At 37.7% G+C, this 26854-nt stretch overlaps 1 protein-coding gene across 3 annotated transcripts; it reads left to right on the top strand.

The window, feature by feature from the left end:
* The first annotated feature begins 1357 nt into the window (after nt 1–1357).
* ZNF570 (zinc finger protein 570) lies at nt 1358–25733 on the top strand. 3 transcript variants are annotated; one of them, XM_040252972.1, is made up of 5 exons: nt 1358–1500; nt 2443–2516; nt 6803–6929; nt 7248–7343; nt 19936–25733. In XM_040252972.1, exons 2-5 carry the CDS (start codon nt 2484–2486, stop codon nt 21288–21290), a joined length of 1611 nt encoding a protein of 536 aa, XP_040108906.1. In that variant the 5' UTR covers nt 1358–1500; nt 2443–2483; the 3' UTR covers nt 21291–25733. The 3 variants fall into 3 exon arrangements, with proteins under 3 accessions (XP_040108906.1, XP_040108907.1, XP_040108908.1); XM_040252973.1 differs by having other exon boundaries at nt 1497–1584; XM_040252974.1 differs by lacking the exon at nt 1358–1500 and adding an exon at nt 16333–16474 and having other exon boundaries at nt 2441–2516.
* The last annotated feature ends 1121 nt before the right edge of the window (nt 25734–26854 follow it).

The following is a 26854-nucleotide window of genomic DNA, read 5'->3' as shown; positions in this document are numbered from 1 at the left end:
CACCTGATGGGAAGAACCGACTCATTGGAAAAGACCCTGATGCTGGGCAAGATTGAAGGTGGGAGGAGAAGGGGACCACAGAAGATGAGATAGGTGGATGGCATCACCGACACAATAGACATGAGTTTGAGTAGGCTCTGGGAGTTGGTGATAGACAGGGAGGCCTGCCTTGCTGCAGTCTGTGGGGTCGAAAAGAGTAGGACACGACTGAGCAACTGAACTGAACTGAACTGAACTGAGGGGAACTGGGATCCCACATCCGTGGGGCAATGGGGCCCCTGCACTGCAGCTGCTGAGCCCCTGCCGCAGCAAAGACCTAGCAGGGCCAAAAAAAGTAAAAATCTTAAAATACAAACACTGTTGTTTTAAGCAGGTATAGAGGCAGATTAAGGAGCCCTGGTGGCTCTGACTGCAATTCTGTAAAGAGTCTGCCTGCAATGCAGGAGACCCAGGTTCAATCCCTGGGTTGGGTAGTTCCCCTGGAGAAGGGAATGGCAACCCACTCCAGTATTCTTGCCTCGAGAATTCCATGGATAGAGGAACTTGGCAGGCTACAGTCCATTGGGTCTCAAAGAGTGGGACACGACTGAGCGACTGACACAACAACAACAACAAAGGAGCCATAAAGTGTCGGGGGGGGGGGCGGGGAGGAGGGTAATCAGGTTAAGTCCTCATGAGTTAACATTTGTATTTGAATGTAGAGAGTAAAGAAACTTTGAAGATACCCGATAGAGGAGCCGTTTTAGGAAGAGGGGACACATTCACATCCACCATCACTAAATCACAAACTCAGGAATCATATGCAAAAGATGACACTCTCTACCCTGACCTCTCCCCTCCTGTCTTCAGGGCAAACCATTCCCTGAAAAAGAACACCTGGGGAAGGAGAGACTGGATGAAGCACAACGTACCTGCGCATTCCATTTCCAACTGCCCCATACACACTTTCTTCAGGTCCCCCAGCTCAAACAGAGGAACTCACTTCTCCGGCATTTTGTGCAGACAGAGCGCGCCCACTTCGCTCCCCCCGGCCCCGCCCCGGCCCCTGAGGCTAACGAGCGGTTTGTAATTCTCCGACGCGTAGCTAAGGAAGGTGGACCGACCCTTCAATCTCGACCGTTTAGGGTGACGCTCGACGCAGTCTCTGTGGTGGACCCAGCCTCAGAGCTGAGAGGAATCGATCGAGACGTGTAGGCTCCTCCTGCAAGTCCAGGGAGAGGTCCGCTTGGCAAAAGCTGGGGCAAAGGAGGTGGTGGTACAAACTCCCAGGGCAGTTGAACTCCAGAGCGCTGAGGCTTCCTCTGGTCAGGACTACATTTCCCAGTGGCCCCCGCGAGCACTGGGCCCGTTGCCCCTTTGTGTCCTCCGGAGCCCGAGTCGCCTCTTTCCGGGCTCGCGGAGGCTGGGTTCCATCAGATTCAGGCCAGGAGGTGGGCCCGAGGGGAGGTTACGCGAGCCTTCCGGGCTGGGACCTGGTCTTCCGGCAGTTCGGTTCTGCAGGTAGGAAGGAAGTGGGTCACCCGGACGTTGGCCCCCTGGCTTTCTGTGTGACTCTTCGTGTGAGACGGTGGTTGTTACCTTACGGTGTGTGAGTCTGTCACCCGCGGTGCCTGTACACATCATATCTATGTGACTATGCGTGTGCGAGTGAGCGATGGTTGGTGCCACAGAGAGCGAGACTGAGTTGAGGCAGAAGGATAGTTTCTGCCTCTCTTGTTCCTCTGTCCTCGGCCTCTTTGTGACTGGAGTGTGTGAGTGAGACCATCACAGAATTGGCGACTGGGGGCTATGGGTGAGGGTGACGGTGAAACTGCCGGTACCCATGGCTGCTGTGATCTGTGCAAGATGGTGGTTGGCGCTGTAGTTTATCTGTGAGTGTGTGTTTAGGAGCAGGGGGACCGAATGAGACTCTTCTGCCACCAATATCTATTAAAGCTGGCCAGGTGATGCCAGTGTGCCACCAGATTTTAGAACCCGCTGACCTGGGAATTCCCTGTCGGTCCTGTGGTTAGGACTAGGTGCTCTCACTGCCCTGGCCAGGGTTCAATCCCTGGTCAGGGAACTAAGATCTCCCAAATCGCGCAATGGTGGGGAGACAGAATCACTTACCACTGGAGAGGAGAAGGAAAGTGGAGTCAGAAAGACCTTTATTTGATCTTAATGCTGTTATTTATTAGCTGTGTCTTTATGCAAATTGTTGCATCACTTGGAGTTTTTAACTGTAAAATCTGGAACATTTCTTGTTTAAATAATGAATTAGGAAGTGATTTGGGCACCGGTTAAATTGTTTGCAAGCAGATTCCTAGGTCTCCATTATGCTTTCTAGTGGAGGGAAGGGTGCAACAAAGGAATGAAAAGCAGAAAAATTCTCAGCTTATGATTGTGGATGCTGCAAGGAAAGCCTAGTTTCTCATGTTCTCTTCCCCATCTCACTCATCTAAGGACATTGCCATTCCCCAGGAAAAAGTCAAGGGAAGTAAAGAATGGCTGTTGGACTTCTAAAAGCCATGTACCAGGTGAGTTGGTGTTTGTTTTTTTTTTTTTTCTGAAATATTTTCCTCCTTTTTCAAAACAGGTGGACATTAATTTTCCTTCTGCTGAAACTTCTGGGTGACCAATCATGTCACTTTTTAAAACTCTCCAGTGGATTCCCACCTCATTCTGGACAAATGATGAAGTCTTTGCCTTGACCTGCAAGGCCCTACATAATCTGGTTCCTGGCTATCCCTGTGACCTCATCTAATTTTTCTCACTCTGTATTTCACTCACTCAGTTGCAGCCACAGTAACTTCTTTGCAGTGAACTGAGTACGTTCTGGACTCATGGCCTTGCACTTACTGTTCCCTCTGCCTAAAATGCTGTTCCCCTAGAAACAGAATAACTTCTTCATTCTAGTCTCCATCCAGATGTTCATTCATTCCACAAACTTTTTAGTAAGTACCTGTTAACTAAGAGGGCTTAGTCCTTCTTTGCTGCTCTATCTACACTCACTCCTTTGTTGATTGCACCCTGTCTTATGGCTTTACATACCATCTATATGCCAACAGCTACCAAACTGTATACAGCCCAGAACTCTCTCCAGAAATCCAGACTCATGTATCCAGCTATCAACTCAGCATCTTCATTTGATTGTGGAATGGATACCTCAAATTCAGATTTCTCAAACTGAGTGAAATGAGCCATTGGAAGTTCTGGAGCATAGGAATGGCATGATCTGATTCCCATTTAATAGGATCACTCTGGCTGCTATTGAAAAGAAACTGAATGGGACAAGGATAGAAACAGGAGAACCAATTAGAAACTTCTTACATACTTCCCGTCTAAGATGTTCAAGCTAAAACTCTTCCATCAGGAAGTTGTTTGTCCTACCTTCAAAATATATCCAGAACCTGACCTCTTTTTACTACCACCAGTTTCTATTCTGATGTAAACTATCATTCCTCACCTGGATTGTTGCTATGCTCTCTTAACTTGTCCCTCTACTTCCACCCTTACTGTCTTTAGTCTGTTTTCAACAGAGCAGCCACAGTGTTCCTGTTACACATCACATTATGTCATTCCTCTTCAGGACGGGGAGAGAAATGATGAAAAGTAGAGACCACTCTTTCATATGTTTAGCTGTAAGGAAAGAAGAGAAATAGGTGGTAGGAATATAGGAGGAAAAACTATAGTCAAAAAGGTTTTTTAAGGACAGGTATATGTCTGTGGGCTGATTTAAAGATGCAGCAGAAAGGGAAATTGAATATGAAGAGGAGAGAGGAGGGAATTGCTGGAAGACTATGCTTGAGTAGCTGAGAGGATTTGAGGTCTAGGATACAAATGGAAGGGTTGACCTTTGCTAGGTAAGTGGGCTGTTCATTTACAGTAATAGGATCAAGTTAGAGTATATGGGTCAGGAACTTCCCTGGTGGTCCAGTGGTTAAGACCTTGCCTTCCAATGCAGGGGGTATGGATTCCATCCCTGATTGGGGAGCTACATGCCTTGCAGCCAAAAAACCAACACATAAAATAGAAGTAGTAACAAATTCAATAAAGATTTAAAAAAGAGGGATTTAAAAAACAGAGTGTATGGCCCACATGCAAGTAAATGTGTAGATGTTGTGGGAATTTGTGGAGATCCTCTTAAAATGGCTTTTGGTTTTTTTTTTTTCAGTGAAACAAAGAAAGATTTTTAGCTGAGAATAAGGATGGAGGGATTGAAGATGTGAGGAGAGGGAAGAAAATATCAAATGGTCATTTGGGAGGGTAGGGGAAATGCATGGACTAGAGAATTGTATCATATAGGTAGATAGAAATGTATTATTGTGGTTCACTTGAAGTTAGTGATCATGAATTTTAAATGAGACCAATTAGAATTATTTCTCTAAAAAAAATTAAGGTGTGCAGGGTACAGAAACCAAGTATGCTCAGTGATAGCTGTGGCCCAGATGAGTATAGTTAAGTGAAAAGGGGGCAGGGAAGTTGAGATGATATGCCTGGGTGTGATTATAACAAATGGTTGTTCCAGGATGTGAGGGTATGTGGGAATGAAGAGCAGTGAAAACGTAAAATTAATGATTTGTAGGTTCTAGTGGGGTCAAAGGATGATCCTAATTAGGGTATGCATACTAAGTCACTTCAGACCTGTCCTACTCTTTGCGACCCCATAGACTGTAGCCCACCAGGCTCCTCTGTCCATGGGATTCTCCTGGCAAGAATACTGGAGTGGATTACCATGCCTTCCTCCAGGGGATCTTCCCAACCGAGGGCTTGAATCCATGTCTCTTCTGTCTCCTGCATTGGCAGGTGGGTTCTTTACCACTAGTGCCACTGGGAAGCCCATCCTAATTAGGGTATCGGGGTGGGAAAATTGCAGTATAGGAGGTAAAAGTGAGAGTAGGAGAATTGAGATTCGGGGGGTTTGGTACTGATAATGACAAGGTCTAGGGCATGATCATGAAAGTGACTGTAGAAGTGTGGAGGACAAGCTTATTGGAGAAGGTGGGGTGAGAGAACTGAGAGGCCAGGTTGTTGGAAGGGTTATTTATATGAATATTGAAGTGACCAAAGATTATGTATAATGGGAGTAGCATTGGAGAAAGTGACAGTGAGACAAGATACTAAAGTGTTCAAGGAATGACAGAGACTTGGTATCTACCAGAAACTGATAGATAATTAAAAGAAGAAGGGATCATACACAGCTACAGCCTGATTTCAGGAGATGGAAAACTAGGTATATTTTAGGGAAGAGAGTGGGACAGTGGTCTGAAAGCAAGTATAAGGAGCTAAGAGGTCACTTACCTCAGCTCCATGTGCTATAGTACAAGGGATTTGAGAAATAAGTCAGTCACTACATGACAAGGCCTCAGGGGAAGTTGTCTTCTCTGCTGAGAATGATGTGTCTGTAAGGCAAAAAGTCAAGGGAACTGTTTCTTCAGATGGGTTTGATTATAATTATGAATGGATTTTGAAACCAAATATTTGGTTAGAGATCGAATATTTTCAGAGGTTCTTTGTTAGAGGTCAGATATTTGAAGGTTAGAATTTAAGCTCCTTGTATTGACACTGTAATTATTTTCATTGACTGTATAAATGAAGGACTCAGTGAAGAATGTGTATATCATATATAAAAAATTTATGTGTTTATTATACCTATCTATGTAAGCGAAGGAAAACATTTTTGGAAGCGTGTATATGACCAAACCAAACAGGAACATTTCTGCAATATATTAGGGATGTTATCGCAAAGAGTCAGACATGACTGAGCTACTGAACTGAACTGAACTGATTGCTGGGTCAAAGAGGGAGAGATTCACAAACTACTTCATATAATTAAGAAAAAAAGTTACTGAGTGTTGAAAAACACTTTAAGAATACTTAATTTTCTTGCTCAGTCACTAAGTTGTGTCCAACTCTTTGTGACCCCATGGGCTGCAGCACACCAAGCTTCTCTGTCCTTTACTACCTCCCAGAGTTTGCTCAAACTTTATTTTGCAGAGAGAGTTTTTTAAACTATGACAAAATTGAATAAAATGCCCAATAAAATAATCTTCTTGGTTTGACAGATTCACCTCTTTTAATTTTGTAAAAAAAAAAAAAAAAAAAACAGAAAATAATTTACATGTGTATATGTATCCCCACACACAAACACATTATGTATATTAGTTTTCATTAGATGGTCACATTATGGAAACCTGGAATCCAGATGAATCATAGCATAACTCCAAGTTTTTAAGAACTTTGCTTAGCCACTATAGGCCAAAATACTATTATGAATGGAAGGCTCATTTCTTCACACAAAATTTTAAGTATTCTAGATTAAAGTATTTGCATTTTAATGGAATTGATTTGTTTTGCTTGGTATAATACAATTCTGGGAGATACAGTAAGCACTTTATGGTCTCATTTTACATCCTCTTATAGCTTCTTGACTTTTGTAAAACATTCATTCATTAATTCAGTTTATTCAGCAAATATCTAAATAAGCCTCATGTGTGTCAGATACTGTTCTGTAACTGGGATATAGCAGTGACCAAAACAAAAACATACTCTGCCCTCATGGACTTTATATTTTAGTGGAGGTTGGGGAGCAGACAATAAATAACAGAATAATTAAGTACCATGGAGAAAAATAAGCAGGGTTAGGGGAATAGGGAACTGGGATAAGAACATTGCTGTTTTTATACAGAATGATCTGAGAAGTACAAAAGCCCTAGGGGGAACATTCTCCACATCTGAAGGTGTATCTGGGAGCCCCGTGTGCCTGGGGCAGAATGAATGAGGTGGGTATGGGAAGAGAAAAGGTTATTTCATTTCATTTCAGGAGTTGGTGACCTTCAGAGATGTGGCTGTAGACTTCTCCCAAGAGGAGTGGGATTACCTAAATCCTTCTCAAAGGCATCTGTACAGTAATGTGATGCTGGAGAACTACAGGATCTTGGTATCACTGGGTAAGAATGTCTTCTTGTAAAACTGAGCTTCTACTCATAAGGGTATCATTGTGATTTGGGGGGTTAGCATCTGTAGTGTTTGGCTGAATGTCTGCTGCCTGTGCCAAAGTAACAGGTTAATATTTGTGAGTTGGCAATGAATGGGTCTGTTATTAATCTGTGTTGGAAGTTTCAGTTTCCCTGTCTGTTGTATGCATGTCCTCATCACATTTTTTCTGGCTTACTGTAAGCCCCCTCTTCCCCAATGATCAAATAATTGGATGTGAGTTCCCAGATATCTACAGCATGACCAAATTTGGTTTCTTTTCATATGTGCAGGACTTTGCTTTTCTAAACCAAGTGTGATATTATTGTTGGAACAAGGGAAGGAGCCCTGGATGGCGAAGAGAGAGATGACAAAAGACTTGTGCTCAGGTGAGTGAAGAGGAAATAGGCATGCAAAAACCTTTGCAGGGTACAGCCCAGCTTGACTCAAAGGTAGCACCTCTTCACTCTGCTGTTGGCATGTTCCTCTCAAATGTTCTAGATCTTAGTAGAAACTTGAGTCCTTTGAGGTTGTTCTCCGAAAGCTGATACTCTGAACTGTCTCTCCTTGCCCACTTTACCCCCTCTTCTCTGAGTCTCCTTCCTTTTCTAGTTTCACAAGCATCTTCCAATGTTTCTGTTCTGTTTTGTTTTAATTTTGGCTGGGCTGGGTCTTTGTTGCAGCACACATGCTTTCTTTAGTTTCAGCTCAAGAGCTTCTCTTGTTGCAGTGCAAAGGCTTCTCATTGCGGTATGCAGGTTTCTCTTGTTTCAGAGCATGGGCCCTAGAGCTTGGGGGCCCAGTAGCTGTGGTGCTTAGTTGCTCTTCAGCCTATGCGATCTTTGCATCCACTGAATTGGAATGCAGATTCTTAACCACTGGACCACAAGGAAAGTCCCCTCTTCCAGTCTTTACCAAGCTCAGGTGCACAAGCCTCCCTCAGCCCTGTGTCTGGCTCTCCATCTTCTGTCTGTGTGAAATTTCAAAATAAAGCTTTCAACATCCAAAGGGGGGAAAAAAAAAAGAATCTTTTCCTAATATGATGACCTTTTGAGCCTATGCACAGCTGTAACACTAAAGTAAAGTTCAAACCCTGACACCTACATGAAATGAAAATTTGAGCAACTGACTTAATCTTTCTGTGCCTTTGTTTTCTCATCTGTAAACTAGGATAATATTTTTAAAGTGCTTTCAACAGTTCCTATCTCATATTATGAGCTCAAAAGCTGTTAGCTACTTGTATTATAATATTAGTAGTTTATCTCTGAATGCCTCATTTTTCTCTTAATGGTCAGTTCACTCATTCTTTTAATCAAGGTTATTGAATTTGTACTTTAAACAGAGTACTTGCAAGATGCTAAGGTGTTATACAAAAATGTAAAAAATCAAATAACTGATAAGCTTGTAGAAGAAATACAATATAGCTGTAAACAGCATATATAAAAAGAAAACTGACATAAAGGAAGCTCAGAGAGAGGTGAGAGAGGAATCTGGTTAATTGAGAAGATAGTCTTTAACAAAAACACAGGTTAGAAGCTAGAAAACATCTAAGAGAGAAGAGGTTAAGAGTTCAGCTTTGTGGTATAGGAATGATTTTCATACAGACATAGGATGCATTCAAGTAAAATGGAAGAATAAAATTCAGAAGAAAATTAGGGTCTCTGTAAATATCTCTGTCAACACTACTCCCCATCTCATTCCACCCCCATCTCGACTACCTCTCCTCAAACTTTTATGTTCTTGTTCAGATTTCTAAGAAAAAATTTTGATGTGGAACTGTAGTGTCAAAGAAGACATGGCTAAATTTTATTAATTATTATTATTAAATAAATTATACACACATAAATATATATTAGCCTAAATATGTAGTTTAAGTAATAATATAACAAAAAATGTACCTACTTCTTAAGAAATAGAAGATTATCAGTGCCATTTTAGGCCTTTGAGGGTCCCTTCTTAGTGATGTATCGCTCCCTACTTTTAGCCCATCCCTACCCCTCACTAGAGTAACCATTATCCTACAACTTTGCTTATCATTTCTTGACTTTTCTTAGTAGTTTTGTGACATATATCCCTAAGCAAAATATTTATATTGCATATTTTCAATTTTCTGATGAAAATGGAAATACATTGTGCTGGTAATTCTGACTTTTTCAACTCAAAATTATATTCCTCAGATTCATCTATATTGATTTTAGTCACTATTTTTCATTGAATTTTTTTTCCTGGTGAAATGTAATATATTCCACTGTGAAAATCTTAATTTATCCACTGAAGGGCATTTGAATTGTTTCAGTCTTCTGTTATTATACATGTTACTGCTATGAACCTTATTACGTGTGACTGATGGTGCACATATGCTGGAGTTCATGTAGAGAATATAGGCAGGAATTTATTGCATAATGCTATTTTACTTTCCAGATTACTTGTACTAACTTACATTTCTAATAGCTGTGTGTGAGAGTATTCATTGCTCCAGACTTAGAATTAACAAATTTAAAATTTTTTGCAAATTTGACATATGTGAAATATTTACTTATACTTGTCATCTGAATTTCCTTGATTACTAAAAAATATTTGGGATCTTTTTATATTTATAAAAGGCTATTTTGACTTCCTCTTCTGTTAAGTGCCTGTTCAGTCCTTTGTTCAGTTTTAGAGATGTATATATTTTTATGAGGTATTGTTGATGTACATATATTTCAGGTATACAACATAGTGATTCAGTATTTTTATAGATTATACTTCATTTAAAGTTATTATAAAATATTGACTATCCTCCCTGTGCTATACAATACATCCTTGTTGCTTTTACTTATTTATTTATTTGGCCACACTGTGCAACTGGTGGGATCTTAGTTCCCCAATCAGGGTTTAAACCTGGGCCTATGGCAGTGAAAGCACTAAGTCTTACACTCCCAGTATGTCATATCTTTATCCATTCATCTGTTAATGAACAGATAGGCTGTTGTAAACAATGCTGCTATGAACACTGAGGTGCTTGTATCTTTTTGAATTGATGTTTTCATTTTCTTTGGATATATACCCAGGAATGGAATTGCTAGATCATACGGTAGTTTTCTGATCATATTTAGTTTTCTGAGGAACCTCTGTACTGTTTTCCACAGTGGCTGTACCAATTTACATCCCTACCAACAGTGTAGAAGGGTTCCATTTTCTTCACATTCTCATCATCATTTGTTATTTCTGGTCTTTTTAATGATGACCATTCTGACAGGTATGAGATGATATCTCATTGTAGTTTTGATTTGTGTAGCCTATGATTTTTGATATTTTAAGAAACCTTTCTGCATTCTGAAGTCATATGGGTATTCTAAAACTGTCCTCTAAAGATTCTTCTTTACATTTAGTGCCATAGTCTATAAATTGATTTTTGAGATTGAAGTATTTAATTTCTACTCCTTATGGAAAACCAAGTGTCCTAGACATTTACTGAAGAAGTGAGCTTTCTTTGCTTATTGTCCTGAATGTTTACCTCTTAATATATCAGGTTATATTGGGTTGGCCAAAATCTTCGTTTGGATTTTTAGTAAGATGCCACAGAAAACCCAAATGAACTTTATGGCCAACATAATAGTATATTTATGAAACTGATTTTGATATCTGTTCCATTCCATTGATTCTGTTTCCTTTCACCAGTAACACACTATCTTTTTTAAAATTTTATTTATTTTTAATTGAAGGATAATTGCTTCATAGTATTGTGTTGGTTTCTGCCATATATCAGTGTGAATCAGCCATAGGTATACATATGTCCCCTCTCTCTTGAAAGTACCACACTGTCTTAAAAAAATATTTTAATGTAAAAACTGAATATTTGTTAGAGTAAGTGCCTATACCTTCTTTATATTCTTCAGAATTTGCCCTTTGGACATCTCACTGAAGTTTAGGTCAGCTTGTTAGTTTCCACCAGAAAACAACAAAAAGCTATTGGCTTTTGGTTTAAATTTTATTTATTCTACATACTGATTTTGGATTTTTTTTTTCTATTTGTTAACATAGTTTATCTTTCTGTTTACTTAGATTTTTTAATTCTTTCAATGTGTTTTATAATTTTCTCTATAAAGGCCACACACATCTTCTACTAGATTCATTTCTAGACATTTAAATTTTGTTCCTGTGTTAAATGTTCTCTGTGTTTTCAGTTTGTTGCTCATACACAGAAATAAAATTAACTTTTATACTTTGACCTTATATCTAGCAACATTGGAAAACTTGTATTACTATTAGTAATTTTTAGATTTCCTTTACTTTTTCTGTGGGTGGGTATGTCTGTAAATAATGGCAGTTTCTTCACTTTAAATTCTTAATCCTTAATTTCTTTTTTCTATTATCCTTAGATCGCCAATACAGTATGAATCAAAGTAGTGATGGCAGGTATTTTTATCAATTTCTGGTCTCAATTGAAGTGCTTTGTATATGCTTCAAAGCATATACACTGAAGTGTAAGTCACTTCAGTCATGTCTGACTCTTTTCAACCTTATGAACTGTAAGCCCACGAGGCTCCTCTGTCCATGGGGATTCTCCAGGCAAGAATACTGGAGTAGGTTGCTATGCCGTCCTCCAGGGGATCTTCCCGACCCAGGGATTGAACTCACGTCTGCTGCATTGGCAGGCAGGTTCTTTACCACTGTGTACCTAGGCTGTAATATTTTGTTATTAATAATTCCTATGTTTAAAGGTTTCTGGTAGATACCCTTTCATTACCATTTGTTAAGAGTTTTGATTGTAGAAAGCTTTTGAATTTCAATAAATGTTTTTCTATATCTGTAGGTGATTAGATGATGTTTTCTTTTTTATGTAGTGAATTATATTTTTAATGTTGAACCAATCTTGTATTCCTGAGACAGACCTATCTTTATCTTTTCCATTCATAGCTAGTTGCTATGTGCCAATATTTTCTTTAGGTTTTTTGCATCTGTGTTTGTCAGTGAGATTGGCCTTCAATTTTCCTTTCATGTATTCCTTGTCAGATCTTAGAATCAAAGTTGTCCTAATCTCATAAAATCTTTTTCTTCCTTAGAAGATTTTGGGTAAAATAAAAAATGTTTGTTTTTGGATGTCTGGTAGAACTTTGTTCATCTTGGCCTGGGATTTTTTATGTACAAAAAGAATTTAATAATTCAATTTCTGTTATAAGAAGCTATTTTTTATTTCTCCTATAGTTGTGGAGTTACGGTATTTTTCTAAAGATTTATACTTCTCATGTAAGTTTTCAAATTTATTAGTTATTATTTTCTCTTATCTAAAGTTGGTAGTATATGTAATCATCCGAGAAGACAATGGCACCCCACTCTAGTACTCTTGCCTGGAAAATCCCATGGACGGAGGAGCCTGGTAGGCTGCAGTCCGTGGGGTCGCTGAGTTGGACAACTGAGCGATTTCACTTTCACTTTTCACTTTCATGCCTTGGAGAAGGAAATGGCAACCCATTCCAGTGCTGTCTATGGGGTTGCACAGAGTTGGACACGACTGAAGTGACTTAGTAGCAGCAGCAGCAGTATATGTAATCATGACCTATTTTTCCTTCTAAAAAGAAACAAATCTTTCAACTTATTAATGTTTTCAGGCATTTTTTACCTCACTGATTATCTCTAATTTATCTTTAAATTTTTGTCAGGTAGTTCTCCTCTATTTTATTCCTCCTACATTTTTATGCTATTTTCTCTCTTTTAAAATATTTATTAAAATTTTGTTTATTTTTGGTTGTGCTTGGCCTTTGTTGTTGCATGCAGCCTTTTTCTAATTGGGGTGAGTGGGGGCTACTCTTCATCTTTGTGCCTATAGGCTCCTTGTTGTGGTGGCTTCTCTTGTTGTGGAGCACAGGCTCTAGGCACACAGTAGTCAGAGTATGTGGGCTCAGTGTTCGGGCTTCTGGGCCTTAGACCGCACTGGCTTCAGTCGTTGTGGTGTGTGGGCTCGGTAGTTGTAGCTCACAGTCTCTAGAGCACTGGCTCAGTAGTTGTGACACACAGGCTTAGTTGCTCCAAGGCATGTGGAATCCTTCCAGACCAGGGATCAAACCCATGTCCTCTGTATTGGCAGGCAGATTCAAATCCACTATACTACCAGGGTCGTCTTTTATTTTTTTTTTTAGCTTTTAAATTTAGATAATTCAGTGTTTTTGAGGCTTTCTCTTTTCTAAGCATTTAAGACTATGTTAGGAATATAGTCCACGTTTTGGTATGTAGTCTTTTTGTTATCATGTATATCTTAGCATTTTCTAATTTCCACTGATTTTTTTTTTCTTGACCATGAATTATTTGGAAGCTTTAAGTTCCAAATTTAAGTTTTTGTTTTAACTACATTACAGGTGGAGGATATGGTCTGTTTAATATGCATGCTTTAAAGTACTTTGAAGCCTATTTTATGTCTGCTGCTGCTGCTAAGTCACTTCAGTTGTGTCTGACTCTGTGTGACTCCATAGACGGCAGCCACCAGGCTCCCCCGTCCCTGGGATTCTCCAGGCAAGAACACTGGAGTGGGTTGCCATTTCCTTCTCCAATGCATGAAAGTGAAAAGTGAAAGTGAAGTTGCTCAGTCGTATCCGACTCTTAGCGACCCCATGGACTGCAGTCTACCAGGCTCCTCCATCCATGGGATTTTCCAGGCAAGAGTACTGGAGTGGGGTGCCACTGCCTTCTCTCTAGGGAGTAAATTTTGATAAACTGTGTGTTCTGGAAAATGTCTGCAGCTTGTGTAGTACAGCATTTGATATATGTTCATTGGATTAAGCTCATTAACTGTGCTGGTCAATTCTTCTGAGTCTACTGATTTTATAAAAAAATCTCCTTGAGCAGTATTATGAAAGTGTTTTATAATATGTTTTGGGGATTATCTTTCTGGTAATCCCAGAAAGATTATCTTTTGGTGAATTGTTCTATTATTATTACTCTTTAGTGATGATTCTTCCCTTAACTATTTGGCTTGATAGAACTTTATAAAGGCCTTCTTTTGTTACTATTTCTTTAGTGTAGTTTTCATCACTCCTTTACTCTCTTACTTTCTATGTGTTTCTTTTGTGAACAGTATATAGCTAAACATTTTTTTGCTCAATCTCATAATCTAATTGTGTTATTGTTGAGTTTTAGCAGTTCTTTATGTATTGTGAATATTAACCTCTTTTCAGATACATAATTGGCAAATATTTTCTCCCACAATCTCTATGGGTTGCCTTTCACTCTGTTGATTGTGTCCTTTATGCACAGTAAGTCTTTAATTTTCATGAAGTTCAAATTGTCTACTTTGTTCTTTTATTACCTATGCTTTTGGTATCATAACCAATAAATCATTGCTAAATATAATGTCATGAAGATTTTTCCCTATGTTTCCTTCTAAGAGTATTTTAAGTTTTAGGTTAAGTCTTTTATCCATTTTGGGTTAATTTTTATGTGTGGTATAGCAACTTCTTTGTTTTGCATGTGGATATTTAATTTTTCTAGCATCATTTATTGAAAAGCCTGTTCTTTTCCCCATGGAAACGTCTTGGCACACTCATCAAAAATCATTTGACAATATATATAAGGATTTATTTCTGAGCTCTCTATTTGCTACACACACACACACATATATATCTTTATGTCACATCACAATGTTTTGTGTACTGTAGCTTTGTAATATGTTTTAAAATCAGGAAGTGTGATACCTCCAACTACCTTTTTCCTTTTCAAGATTCTTTTGACTATTCAAGAGTCCATTAAGATTACATATGAATTTTAGGATCGATTTTTCTATTTCTGGAGAAATCACTGGGATTTTGATAGGTGCATTGAATCTGTAGATAGCTTTGGATAGTATGGACATCTTAACAGTATTAACTTCTAATCTATGAACACAGGATGTCTCCATTTATTTACAGTTATCTTTTCATTTCTTTCACCAATGTTTTATAGTTTTCATTATATAAGTCTTTCACCTTGATTAATTCTCAAGTATTTTATTCTTTCTGTTGCTGTGGTAAATGGAGTTGTTTCCTTAAGTTTCTTTTCAGATTGTTCATTGTTAATGTATAGAAATGTAATTGATTGGTGTGTGTTGATTTTGTATTCTGACTCTGTGCTAAGTTTGTTGTAACAAGTGTTTTTCTTTTGTGGAGTGTTAAGAATGTCTATGTGTAAGATCATGTTGTCTACAAACAGAAATAATTTTATTTCCTCTTTTCTAATTTCAGTGCTTTTTATTTGCTTTTCTTGCCTGATTGCTCTGACTGGAGTCATTTCTGACCTCAGTTGAATTTCTCTTTTTTATTACTCAGTCTAAAGATTCATCAGTTTTGTTGATCTTACTGAAAAACAAACTCTTGGTTTAATTGATTCTTTCTATTGCTTTTTAACTTTTCTGTTTGGTTTATCTCTGCTTGAATCTTTATTATTTTTTCTTCTTCTACATTTGGTTTAATTTTCTCTTTTTCTAGTTTGTTAATATTTATTTGATATTTTTCTTCTTTTGTGATGTAAACCTTCACAGCTATAACTATTTCTGATGCATCCCATAAATTTTGGTATGTTGCACTTTTATTTTCATTTGTTGTAAGATATTTTTAAATTCCTCTTTGATTTCTTCTTTGACCCATTGATTGTGTAAATGTGTGCTGTTTAATTTCCATGTATTTGTGGATTTTCCAGTTTTTATGTTGCTATTGATTTATAGTTTCAGTCCATTATGATTAAAAAAGATACTTGGTATGATTTCAATCTTTGAAAATTTAAAGTCACAATATTTTTGTTTTGGCCATACAGTTTGGCTCACAGGATCTTAGTTCCCCGACCAGGGATTGAACCCAGACCCATGGCAGTGAAAGTGTTTGGTGCTAACCTCTGGACCACCAGGGAATTTCCTCAAAAAAAGAAAAAAAATCTTGCAAAGAGTTTGCCAAACTGTAAAATCTGAGAGGACAGCATTCTACAAGGTTGTGCTTATTTCAGACACCAGCTGCAAGTAGGGGCATCCTTGGGGCCACCCTCATTTCTGACTAGCGGGCTGCACATTTGAGAATGCCTACAGTCACCCTCAGGTTTGATAATTGACTAGAATGACTCACAGAACTCAAGCATATTATTATGATTACACTTTTACTGTAACAAAGACTGAAAATCAGAATTAGCCAAAAGGAGAGGCACCAAAGGTGGAAGGCTGGGAGAGTTGCAAATGTAAGGTTTCCATTGTCATAAGGGCCCATTGGGTATCTCAGTATTCAAAAGAATATTACCAGCCAGGGAAGCTCTCTTGAGCTTCAGTGTCCAGAGTTTTCAATCTCCAAGCCTTTCTTCCTTTCCCAAAAGTCAGACTGATATGGTGGCTCAAAGCTCCAACCCTCTGATCATATGGTTGGTCTTTCCAACATGGTTTGCCTCCAGCCTGAGTCATCTCCTTAGCAAAAACTACCTAAGGAGTCATCATGCTGCTGCTGCTGCTGCTAAGTCGCTTCAGTCGTGTCCAACTCTGTGCGACTCCATACACGGCAGCCCACCAAGCTCCCCCGTCCGTGGGATTCACCAGGTAAGAACACTGGAGTGGGTTGCCATTTCCTTCTCCAGTGCATGAAAGTGAAAAGTGAAAGTGAAGTTGCTCAGTCGTGTTCCACTCTGTGCAGCCCCATGGACTGCAGCCCACCAGGCTCCTCTGTCCATGTGATTTTCCAGGCAAGAGTACTGGAGTGGGGTGCCATTGCCTTCTCCAAGGAGTCATCATGAGTCACCTTATTAGTGTTAACTATCAGGTGTAGTCCAAGAGGCTCACCATGAATAACCAAAGACCTCCTTCCAGGAGTTCAGATGACTTAGAGGTTACCTCTTAGGAAACCGGGACAAAGGCCTGCCACATTCTTTATTGCATAGTTCTTTTAAGAAATCACAGTAGGCTCTGACTGTAATTGAATGAACATAATAGGTAAATTTGATGAGACTTTGTGGCTTTACCATGTTGGTTCTTCATATATAAAAAGCAAGGTGTGCATCTTCTCCATTTATTCAGTTTTAGGGGGCAGTCCCTTATTAGAATTGTAAAGTTTTTTTCTTTATGCTTTCTTCTATTGCTTTTTAAAATTGATTCTAAAATTGCAAGATAATATTCTTATTTGAAAAAAGAAGCATAAATAGTATAGTACTTTCCCACATAGCTTCTATGTTCTATTATGTGCCTTTTATTTACCTATGTGGTGTTTTGCAAGTCCCAATATATCAGTTCAGTTCAGTTCAGTCGCTTAGTCGTGTCCAACTCTTTGCGACCCTATGAATCACAGCACGCCAGGCCTCCCTGTCCATCACCAACTCCCGGAGTTCACTCAGACTCACGTCCATCGAGTCAGTGATGCCATCCGGCCAGCTCATCCTCTGTCGTCCCCTTCTCCTCTTGCCCCCAATCCCTCCCAGCATCAGAGTCTTTTCCAATGAGTCAACTCTTCCCAATGTATACTTTATATATAAAGAAAGATAATTCTTATTAATGGTTGTTATTAGCCATTGTTTTATTAATTATTTTCACGACATTTCTTTCTTTTTATCTGCTGTATTTGGTTTCCAAGATTGTAGTTCCCTGACCAGGGATTGAACCCGACCCTCCACAGTGAAAGCATGGAGTCCTAACCCCTGAACAGCCAGAGAATTCCCTTTGTGTCATTTCTTAATAATATATTCCAAACTGTGTATGTTATTTTAAAAGTATATTTTATTCTATTCTTTTTTGGTATAAATCATTGAACAAGTTGATTTTTATTACAACCGTGAATATCATGTGGTATTAATGTTCTCACCTCTGGTTTTTTCTTGCTTACATTTGCCCTTCTTAATATCTTTTGGTTTTTCCTCTTTTCCTGAATATCTTTATGTTGGAGTGCTCTAGGGTTTATTCCTTTGCTCCTTTCTCTTATATATATGCTCATTCTCTTGATAATATAGTCTTGTGAAATACCATCTATATGCTGGCAACTCCCAATTTAAAAATCTCAAGTCTAGACTTCTTTTTATTTTGAGGTACAGTTGATTTAGTGTGGGCTTCCCTGGATTCCAGGATAAAGAACCTGCCTGCCAATGCAAGAGACATGGTTTTGATCCCTGGGTTGGGAAGATCCCCTGTAAGAGGAAATGGCAACCCACTCCAGTATTCTTGCCTGGGAAATCCCATGGACACAGGAGCCTAGCAGGCTACAGTTCATAGAGTTGCAAAAAGTTGGACACAACTTAGCAACTGAGCATGCACTCATAGTTGATGATTTAGTGTATTATATTAGTTTAAGGTATACAACATAGTGATTCAAAAGTTTTATAAATTATACTCCATTTATAGTAATTATAAAACACTGTCTATATTCTCTGCTCTGTACAATATATTCTTGTAGCTTATTTTATGCATAGCAGTTTGTACATCTAAATCCTCTGCCCCTATCTTGCATCCCCCTGTGTCCCTCTCCTTCCTAGTTTGTTCTGTCAACAGTGTGGGAGGGTTCACTGGCCAATGTTGATGACTGTTCCATCCTTCCATTGTTCAAACCATAAACTTGGAAGGCATGTTTATCTTATCTCTTTCTGTTACATTCTATATCCAATCTGTAAGGATATCTTCTTGGCCTTTCCAAGAGGAAAAATTAAATAGAATCTGACCACCTCTTTATATCTTCATTGATATCTCTCTGGTCTAAATAATTATTATTTCTCACATTGATTGCTACAGTAGTAGGTCCCTTTTCTTCCCTTCTTGCTCTCTACCTTCCAGTAATTTCATTAAACTGTAACTAGATGTCACTTCTGTACTCATACCACTTCATTGGCTCATACCACTCATACTACTCATACCACTTCAGTGGCTCTCCATCTCACTCAGAGTAAAAGCCAAGTTCCTTAAGAAGCCTATAAAGCTTAAATAATCTTAATTATCCTTTACCTCTGACTTCATCTCAGCCCTCTCTAGCCACATTGACCTTCTTGTTATTCCTCAGACAAACCAAACATGCTTTTGCTTTTAGGCTGTTTCTTCTGTCCAGAATGTTCTTTCTCTGAATATCTAAGTGACTAACTTTTTCACTTTCTTCAATTCTTTGCTTCAGTGTTAACTTATTAATGACTCCCTCCTTTGACTTCACCATCACTCCTGATCTCTCTTACCCTGTTTTTCTTTTTCCATAGCACTTAGTACCTTCTAACATACAATAAAATTTACTTATTTAGCATTTATTTCTGGTCTCCCCAAGAGTGTAAGATCCATGAAGGTAAGGATCTTCATTTCTTTCTGAAATGAAACTGCAAGCATATAGAATAGTACCTGGCACAAGGTTCAGTGAATGTTCTTGAAAGAAGTAACTATAAGAATGGAGATGATTTCAGTTCCTGTATTATTCCTACATGTATAAAATCATAACCAGGTCCAACCACCTACACAAATCCTTATTGACCTATGATTTACTGTATTGATTTCCTTATAATTCTAATCATTCCTCCTCGAGTTTATTGTTGTGGTTCAGCCACTTGGTCGTGACACCATGGACAACAGCACGTCAGACCTCCCTGTCCATCATCGTCTCCTGGAATTTGCTCAAACTCCTGTTCATTGAGTCAGTGATGCCATCCAACCATCTCATCCTCTGTTGCCCCCTTCTCCTCATGCCCTCAATCTTTCCCAGTATCAGGGTCTTTTCCAGTGAGTCGGCTCTTACATCAGATGGCCAAAGTGTTGGACCTTCTAGTATCAGTCTTTCCAATGAATATTCAGGGTTGATTTCCTTTAGGACTGACTGGTTTGACCTCCTTGCAGTCAAAGGGACTTTCAAAAGTCTTCTCCACTCTTCTCCTCCAGTTACTCCATGACTTATTTTCAGTTATTGTTTTTGTACTCTTCAGAACTACAAAAACCAGTGTTCTTATGAGTCTTATTTGCTGTTAAATTCACATCCTTTATAGATGCACTTTTATAAATGTACCTTCTGGTACTTAATAGAGGAGAATTCTTTTATTATTATTATTTTTCAGACTGGGAATCTATGTGTGAGACTGAAGAATTAACTCCAAAGCAGGACATTTATGAACCACAATCATCTCAGAAGGTAATAGAAAAACTTACAAGCTATGGCCTTGAGTACTCCAGTTTGAAAGAAGAATGGAAATGTAAGGGCCATCTTGAAGGGCAACCAATGAATCAGAAAGCATGTTTCAAGGAAGAGACAATCACTCATGAAGAAACCCCTGTTGATGAAAGAAGACAAGAATATAACAAAACTTGGAGAAGTTTCCATCCCAACACACTACTTCATACACAACAGATAATCCCCAAAGAGGAGAAAGTATATAAACATAACACACATAAAAGCTTTAAAAAAAAATTAATTGCCATTAAGCCCAAGAGTATCTATACAGAGAAGAAACTTTTGAAATGTAATGACTGTGAAAAAGTCTTCAGCCAGAGCTCATCCCTTACTCTTCATCAAAGAATTCATACTGGAGAGAAACCCTATAAATGTGTAGAATGTGGGAAAGCATTCAGCCAGAGATCAAATCTTGTGCAACATCAGAGGATTCATACTGGAGAAAAACCTTACGAGTGTAAGGAATGTAGGAAAGCCTTCAGTCAGAATGCACACCTTGTTCAACACCTGAGAGTTCATACTGGAGAAAAACCTTATGAATGCAAGGTGTGTAGGAAAGCCTTCAGCCAATTTGCTTACCTTGCTCAACATCAGAGAGTCCATACTGGAGAGAAACCCTATGAATGTATTGAATGTGGGAAAGCATTTAGCAACAGATCATCTATTGCTCAACACCAGAGAGTGCATACTGGTGAGAAACCTTATGAATGTAATGTCTGCGGGAAAGCATTTAGCCTTCGTGCATACCTTACTGTACATCAGAGAATACATACTGGAGAGAGACCCTATGAATGTAAGGAATGTGGGAAGGCTTTCAGCCAGAATTCACACCTTGCTCAACATCAGAGAATTCATACTGGAGAAAAACCTTATAAATGTCAGCAATGTAGGAAAGCATTCAGCCAGATTGCGTACCTTGCTCAACATCAGAGAGTTCATACTGGAGAGAAACCCTATGAATGTATTAAATGTGGGAAGGCTTTTAGCAATGATTCATCCCTTACTCAACATCAGAGAGTTCATACTGGAGAGAAGCCTTATGAATGTAATGTTTGTGGAAAGGCTTTTAGTTACTGTGGATCCCTTGCCCAACACCAGAGAATTCATACTGGAGAGAGACCCTATGAATGTAAGGAATGCAAGAAAACTTTCAGGCAGCATGCACACCTTGCTCATCATCAGAGAATCCATCTTGGGGAGTCACTCTCACCACCCAATCCAGTCAATCACCAAGTCCTGTAGACTATTTCATAAATACTTTTGGAATTTATACTCTTTTCTCTATCTCTAATATTGGCATCCCAATTTAAGACTCATCTCACATGGATCACTCTATAGCTCTCTTTTTTTTTTAGCTCTCTAAGATAATTTTTAAATTATCAAAGTATGATAACACATTTACAGGAGACTTGGAAAATACAAAACAAAGTTATATAGTTCCACTATATATTACAATTATTTTTTAAAATAGATAAATTAAGACTTTTAGTTGGAGTTTCAATATCAAACTCAAAAATTAATAGAGTGAATAGGCAGAAAAGTAGAAGGATATAGTAGAATAGAAAAGCACTATTTATGAACCAATTCAACATAATTAAGATTTATATAATTTTCACACAACAGTAGGATATAAGTTCTATTGAAGTTCCCATAGACTATAAACCAAGAGACTCTAACATATCCAGGGATGTAAAATGAGGTGCAAAAGTTTCATGGTCTAAAAGTATTGAAATCATACAGAGTCTGTTCTTTTTTATCACTGTGGAATTATGTTAGGAATCAATATGAAAAGATATTTGAAAATAACCTACACATTTTCAAGTGCAATGTGACATTTACCAAGAGAGATCTTTGACTTAGCCATCAAAAGCCTCAGTGAAGTTAAAAGACTGGAAAAACACAGAGGGTGGTTGCACAGAAGAAAGCATGTAAATGAGAAATTAATATCAAAATTAGAAATTAATATCAAGGATACTTTAAAAAAAACGTATTTGGAAATTAAACGTCCAGTTTTAAATGATGGGTGTATCTAAGAAACCGTAACAATGAAAATTAGAAAATATTTATAACAATAAAAATGAAAAGAGAATTTATCAGAATTTGTTTCATGCCCAATGCAACTAAATACAGTGTGGAATCTTGAGTAAGATATGAAGATATAATGGACTCTAGCATAAAATTTTGTGAAATTTGAACCAAATCTATAGTTAGTGTATCACATGTTAATTTCTTGCTTGTTTTTTTAACAACATAGTATTTCTTTATATTGTCGGAATTGAAGTTTCAAGCATCATTCAAAAAAAATTTTTTTTAATCACTAAAATAATAAGCTTTCTAGACTTTTAGCAGTAATACTAGATGCCAGAATAAGTGGGACTAAATCAAAGTTTTGAGTGAATACAAATTAGAAATCTAGCGTTCTATTCATACTTAGTCAAACAGGTGGAGCCAAAATGTCATAAATTTTTTAGCTAAGCAAAAATTCATATTTTTAAAATATATAAGTATGTATGTATACAAAAGCTTTTCTACTACACTTGATAAAGGCTTGAGAAAGAACAACAAAAAATGAGACAGAGATTGGAAAACCAAGTAAATGAAATAGGAGAACTGAATATGAAATAGAAAAAGTGAAACTAGATAAAAGTAAATGATCATCATATAGTCCAGTTGTTTTTAAACATGGCTGCTCATTAGAATCACATCTGGAGTTTTGGGGGGAAAAGTAATACCTGGGCATTTGTGTTTTTAAAAAATTTCCAAGATATTTCTAATGTGCATCTGGATTTTCAAAAGTGATTACTAAATGGTAGTTTCAGCTATAGAATTCTGTTAGTTTCTGTTGACCAATCATGAGGATCACTCTATAGCTTTCTAACAGATCTTCCTGTATCAACTTTTGGTCCCCTTAAATTCATTTCCCACCATCCATCCAAAATGATCATTTTCAAGTATAATAATACATCACTGCCTTGCTTTTGTTCTTTAACATCTACAGTCTTTAAAACTGTCTATGAGGAACTTCATTATCTAGTTCTTATATACCTTTCAGCCTTATTTTATTTGTTTCTCTCTCAGATCTAGGCACTAGATCTAGGCACTTACCAGGACTAAGAGCTTAGATTCTGGAAAATCATAGCTCTCCTACTATTCTGGCATTGTGTGAATTTGAGGAATTTGCTTGACTTATCTGAAACTCAGGGTTTTCTTTAATTCTTAAAATAGGGATAATAAAGGATACTGTAGCGTAGAAATGTGAGTATTAAATGAAATAGTGTCTGTTGTAGATTGGTGCATATTAAGTAAGAAATTTGCATGCAAAGTACTTCACCTAGTGCATCAAATATAGCAGGTCTTCAACTAAATAATAATAGCTAACATGTATTGAGTGCCTATTATGCACCAGGCACTATTCTACATACTCAACATATATTAACTCATTTAATCCTTACAGCTAAAACAAGATTCCTTAGTAGACAAAGAAGGATATCCATGGAAAGCAGCAGGTCACAGCTGGGACAACCTAAAAACTTTAGAATATATATAGGAGTGTTTTTACTATAGGCAAGTAATAGAAGTAGAACTATATAACAGCTGGTTTTAGGAGTTTTCTAGAGAGAAAGAATTAGATAAAGTAATTAAAGAAAATGAAGGTTCACTGAGAAAAATACAGAACTTCTATTTAGATCAAGCACAGAGAGTACTGCCGTTAACTCCAAAACCTCAAGAAATTCATACTGCAGCATAAAATGACATCAGTCCCAAGTAATAGTATGGGTTAATCTAGGTGATTTCATCTAAACTGTTTCATACTACAGAAAAAAATACAAAGTTTATAAATTTTTATCAGGTGATTTTAAAACTGAAATCAAAAGGGGATTGAGAAGAAAATTACAAACTACACACACACACACACACACACACACATATCTACACAGTTTCATTCATTCAGTGAATATTGAGTAGCTGCTGTTGGCCACACCCCAATTTAGACATGAGGAGACAACATGTTTGATACAAAGACCAGATCCTCAAGGAGTTAAAACAATAGATTTTCTAGGTCCAGAAAACTGAAGAATAATAAAATAAATCAAAGGGTATTATGTAGCTTAGGCTGAAGAGACTCAAGATAATAAAGTTATCCATTATTTCTGATTAACAAATTCACTGCAATTCCAACAAAATTCCTCAGGAGGCCTTTTTGTCCTTTAATTTCACATAAAATCTTAAAACTTAAAATTAATCTATGAAGTGTGAATTCTAAAGAACAGCAATAAAATTGTTGAATCAAATCTATTTGTATAAAATTTGCATGTGATAAAGATGGTTTAAATACCAGTAGAGAAAGAATGGATTTGGGAGTAGTAAAAGAATTGACAATATACATCATGGCAGTGAGGGAAACAAAATCACAATGAATTACTTCAAAAGCATCACAGTACTAATTACTGGAAAGATGTGGAGCAATAGAAATAATCATACAATGCAGTTGAAAATACAGTAAGTCCGCTACATACAAACCTTCAAGTTGCAAGCTTTCAAAGATGTGTATGTGCATTCACATGTTCAGTCATGTAAGTTAGTTTACATGTCTGGCGTACCTTGTGACATGTGTCTATCCTCTACAAGTAGCTGTGCTTTTGTGTACTTCACAGTATAGAGCACAGTAGTACAGTATCTTTATTTCAAGTCCAGAATGTCCAGAAGCAAGCGTAAAAGCAGGCAGTGATGTAGCTGATATCTTCTATTGCTGACAATCCTTCAGTTCTACCATATCCTATTTCCCTCCTTCAGTCAGTAATTCTTGCCTGTTCCCTTGATGCCAGCCCCTGTATGCCAGCTGTTTTACTGTACTACTGTACTTTTCAAGGTACTGTACTGTAAGATTGAAAATGTGTTCTTTATTTTTTGCTTTTTATGTATTATTTGTGTGAAAAGTCCACAGAATTCTCGAGGCAAGAATACTGGAGTGGGTTGCCATTCATTCCCTTCTCCGACAGTAGTTTTATATAGCCAATTGTGTCACTTGGGTACCCAGGCTAACAGTTGGACCTGGAAAAATTGGACTTACAAACATTCTCTTGGAACAGAACTCATTCCTGTGTAGGGGACTTACTGTAGTTTTTAAAAAAGAATTTGTCAATATCTAGTAACGTTGAAGATATGGATACTCTTTGACCCAGAAATTCAACTTAAACCTCTACAGAGCCTCTCGTGTTCAGGGAGATGTACATGAAGACCCATTTCAGTGTTTGTAGAAATGAAAAGTTTTAGGCAATCAAAAATATCAGTGGGGTTTAAATGTTAGACTTGAAGTTGAAATGAAGGAACTAGAGAGATTTCTATCAACATGGATACATCTGAGAAACAATACTGAAATTGAACTAGGGGGTATTTTGTATGATATGGTTCTACTTATTTATATAAAGTTTGAAAACATGCAAATCAAAATTACATATTTTTTCATGGCTGAGTACCATATGAAAATAGTGTAATAATATTATTGAAATAATCATTAAATTGTGATGACCTCTGGAGAGGGAGAAAAATGAGAAATCATTTGTTGAAAAAATAAGCAATTATGGCCAATTCTTCTAAAATAATAAAGCTGGTTGTGGGGTTTTATTCTCTGTATCTTTCTGTATATTTAAACTATTTCATAATAAAAAAAAACATTTAATGTTTGCTTTTGTCAGTTATTTCTTCACTGTACCTCAGACATGCCATATTTACCATTCATTCAACCCATAGTCACCATTTTCTTCAGAAAGAAATTTGTATACAATCGACTTCCAAATGCAATCACTGTTAATCTGGTGACTTTTCCTCTGGGGATCAGTGTTTTGAGCATGACTGTATTTTTATGCTGAGAGTTTTATAGCCTACTTACTACACATTTTTCCCCATCATTCTTTTTTCCCCCAGCTTTACTGAGGTATGACTGACAAATTAAAATTATATATATTTAAAATGTACAATGTAATGTTTTGGTATATTTAGAAAGAAAAAGAAAAGAAACAGAAGTCTCTCAGTCGTGTGGAATTCTTTGCGACCGCATGGACTGTAGCCTACCAGGCTTCTCCGTCCATGGGATTTTCCAGGCAAGGGTACTGGAGTGGGTTGCTATTTCCTTCTCCAGGGGATCTTCCCGACCCAGGAATCGAACCTTGGTCTCCCACATTGCAGGCAGACGCTTTACTCTCTGAGCCACCAGAGAAGCTCACTTGGTATATTTATACACTGTGAAATGATTACCTCCCAAAAGCTGCACCTTCCAGTTGTGGGTTGGGATTTCAACATATGCATACTCAGTCCCTAACAATGGGGGTTCTTTTTATGGTTGAACTATCAAGAGTGTTCCATGTACTCTACATACAAGTTCTGCTATGGTCTGAATGTTTGTGTCCCCCCATCCCCACAAATAAAAATCCATGTGTCAAGCCCTAATGACAAATGTAAAGGTATTTGGAGGACAATTATGTCATAAAAGCAGAGCCCTCACAAATGGGAGTAGTGCCCTTATAAAAGAGCCCAAAGAGCTCACTTGCTCCTTCTGCCATGTTAGCACACAGTGAAAAGATATCCACCTATGAAACAGAAAGTAGACCCTCACCAGACATGGAATCTGCCAGCACCTTCATCTTGAACTTTCCAGCCTCAAGAACTGTGACACATTTCTGTTGTGGACAAGCCATTCAGCTATGGTATTCTTTACAGCAAAAGGACTCAGACAAGTCACTTATCAGATATGTTATTTATAAACATTATCCCATTTTTGTAGGTTCTCTCTTAACTTTCTTGGCAGT

Source organism: Oryx dammah, unplaced genomic scaffold (genome assembly GCF_014754425.2).
Source record: "Oryx dammah isolate SB20612 unplaced genomic scaffold, SCBI_Odam_1.1 HiC_scaffold_13, whole genome shotgun sequence".
Lineage (NCBI taxonomy): Eukaryota > Metazoa > Chordata > Mammalia > Artiodactyla > Bovidae > Oryx > Oryx dammah.
Note: the sequence above shows the minus strand (reverse complement) of the source record. Positions and strands in the feature narration are given on the sequence as shown.

Coding starts and splice junctions, on each gene's coding strand:
- ZNF570 (XM_040252972.1), top strand. CDS start 2,484: ATGGCTGTTGGACTTCTAAAAGCCATGTACCAG. Junction 2,517..6,802: donor TTCTAAAAGCCATGTACCAG/GTGAGTTGGTGT, acceptor ATTTCATTTCAG/GAGTTGGTGACCTTCAGAGA. Junction 7,344..19,935: donor GACAAAAGACTTGTGCTCAG/GTGAGTGAAGAG, acceptor ATTATTTTTCAG/ACTGGGAATCTATGTGTGAG.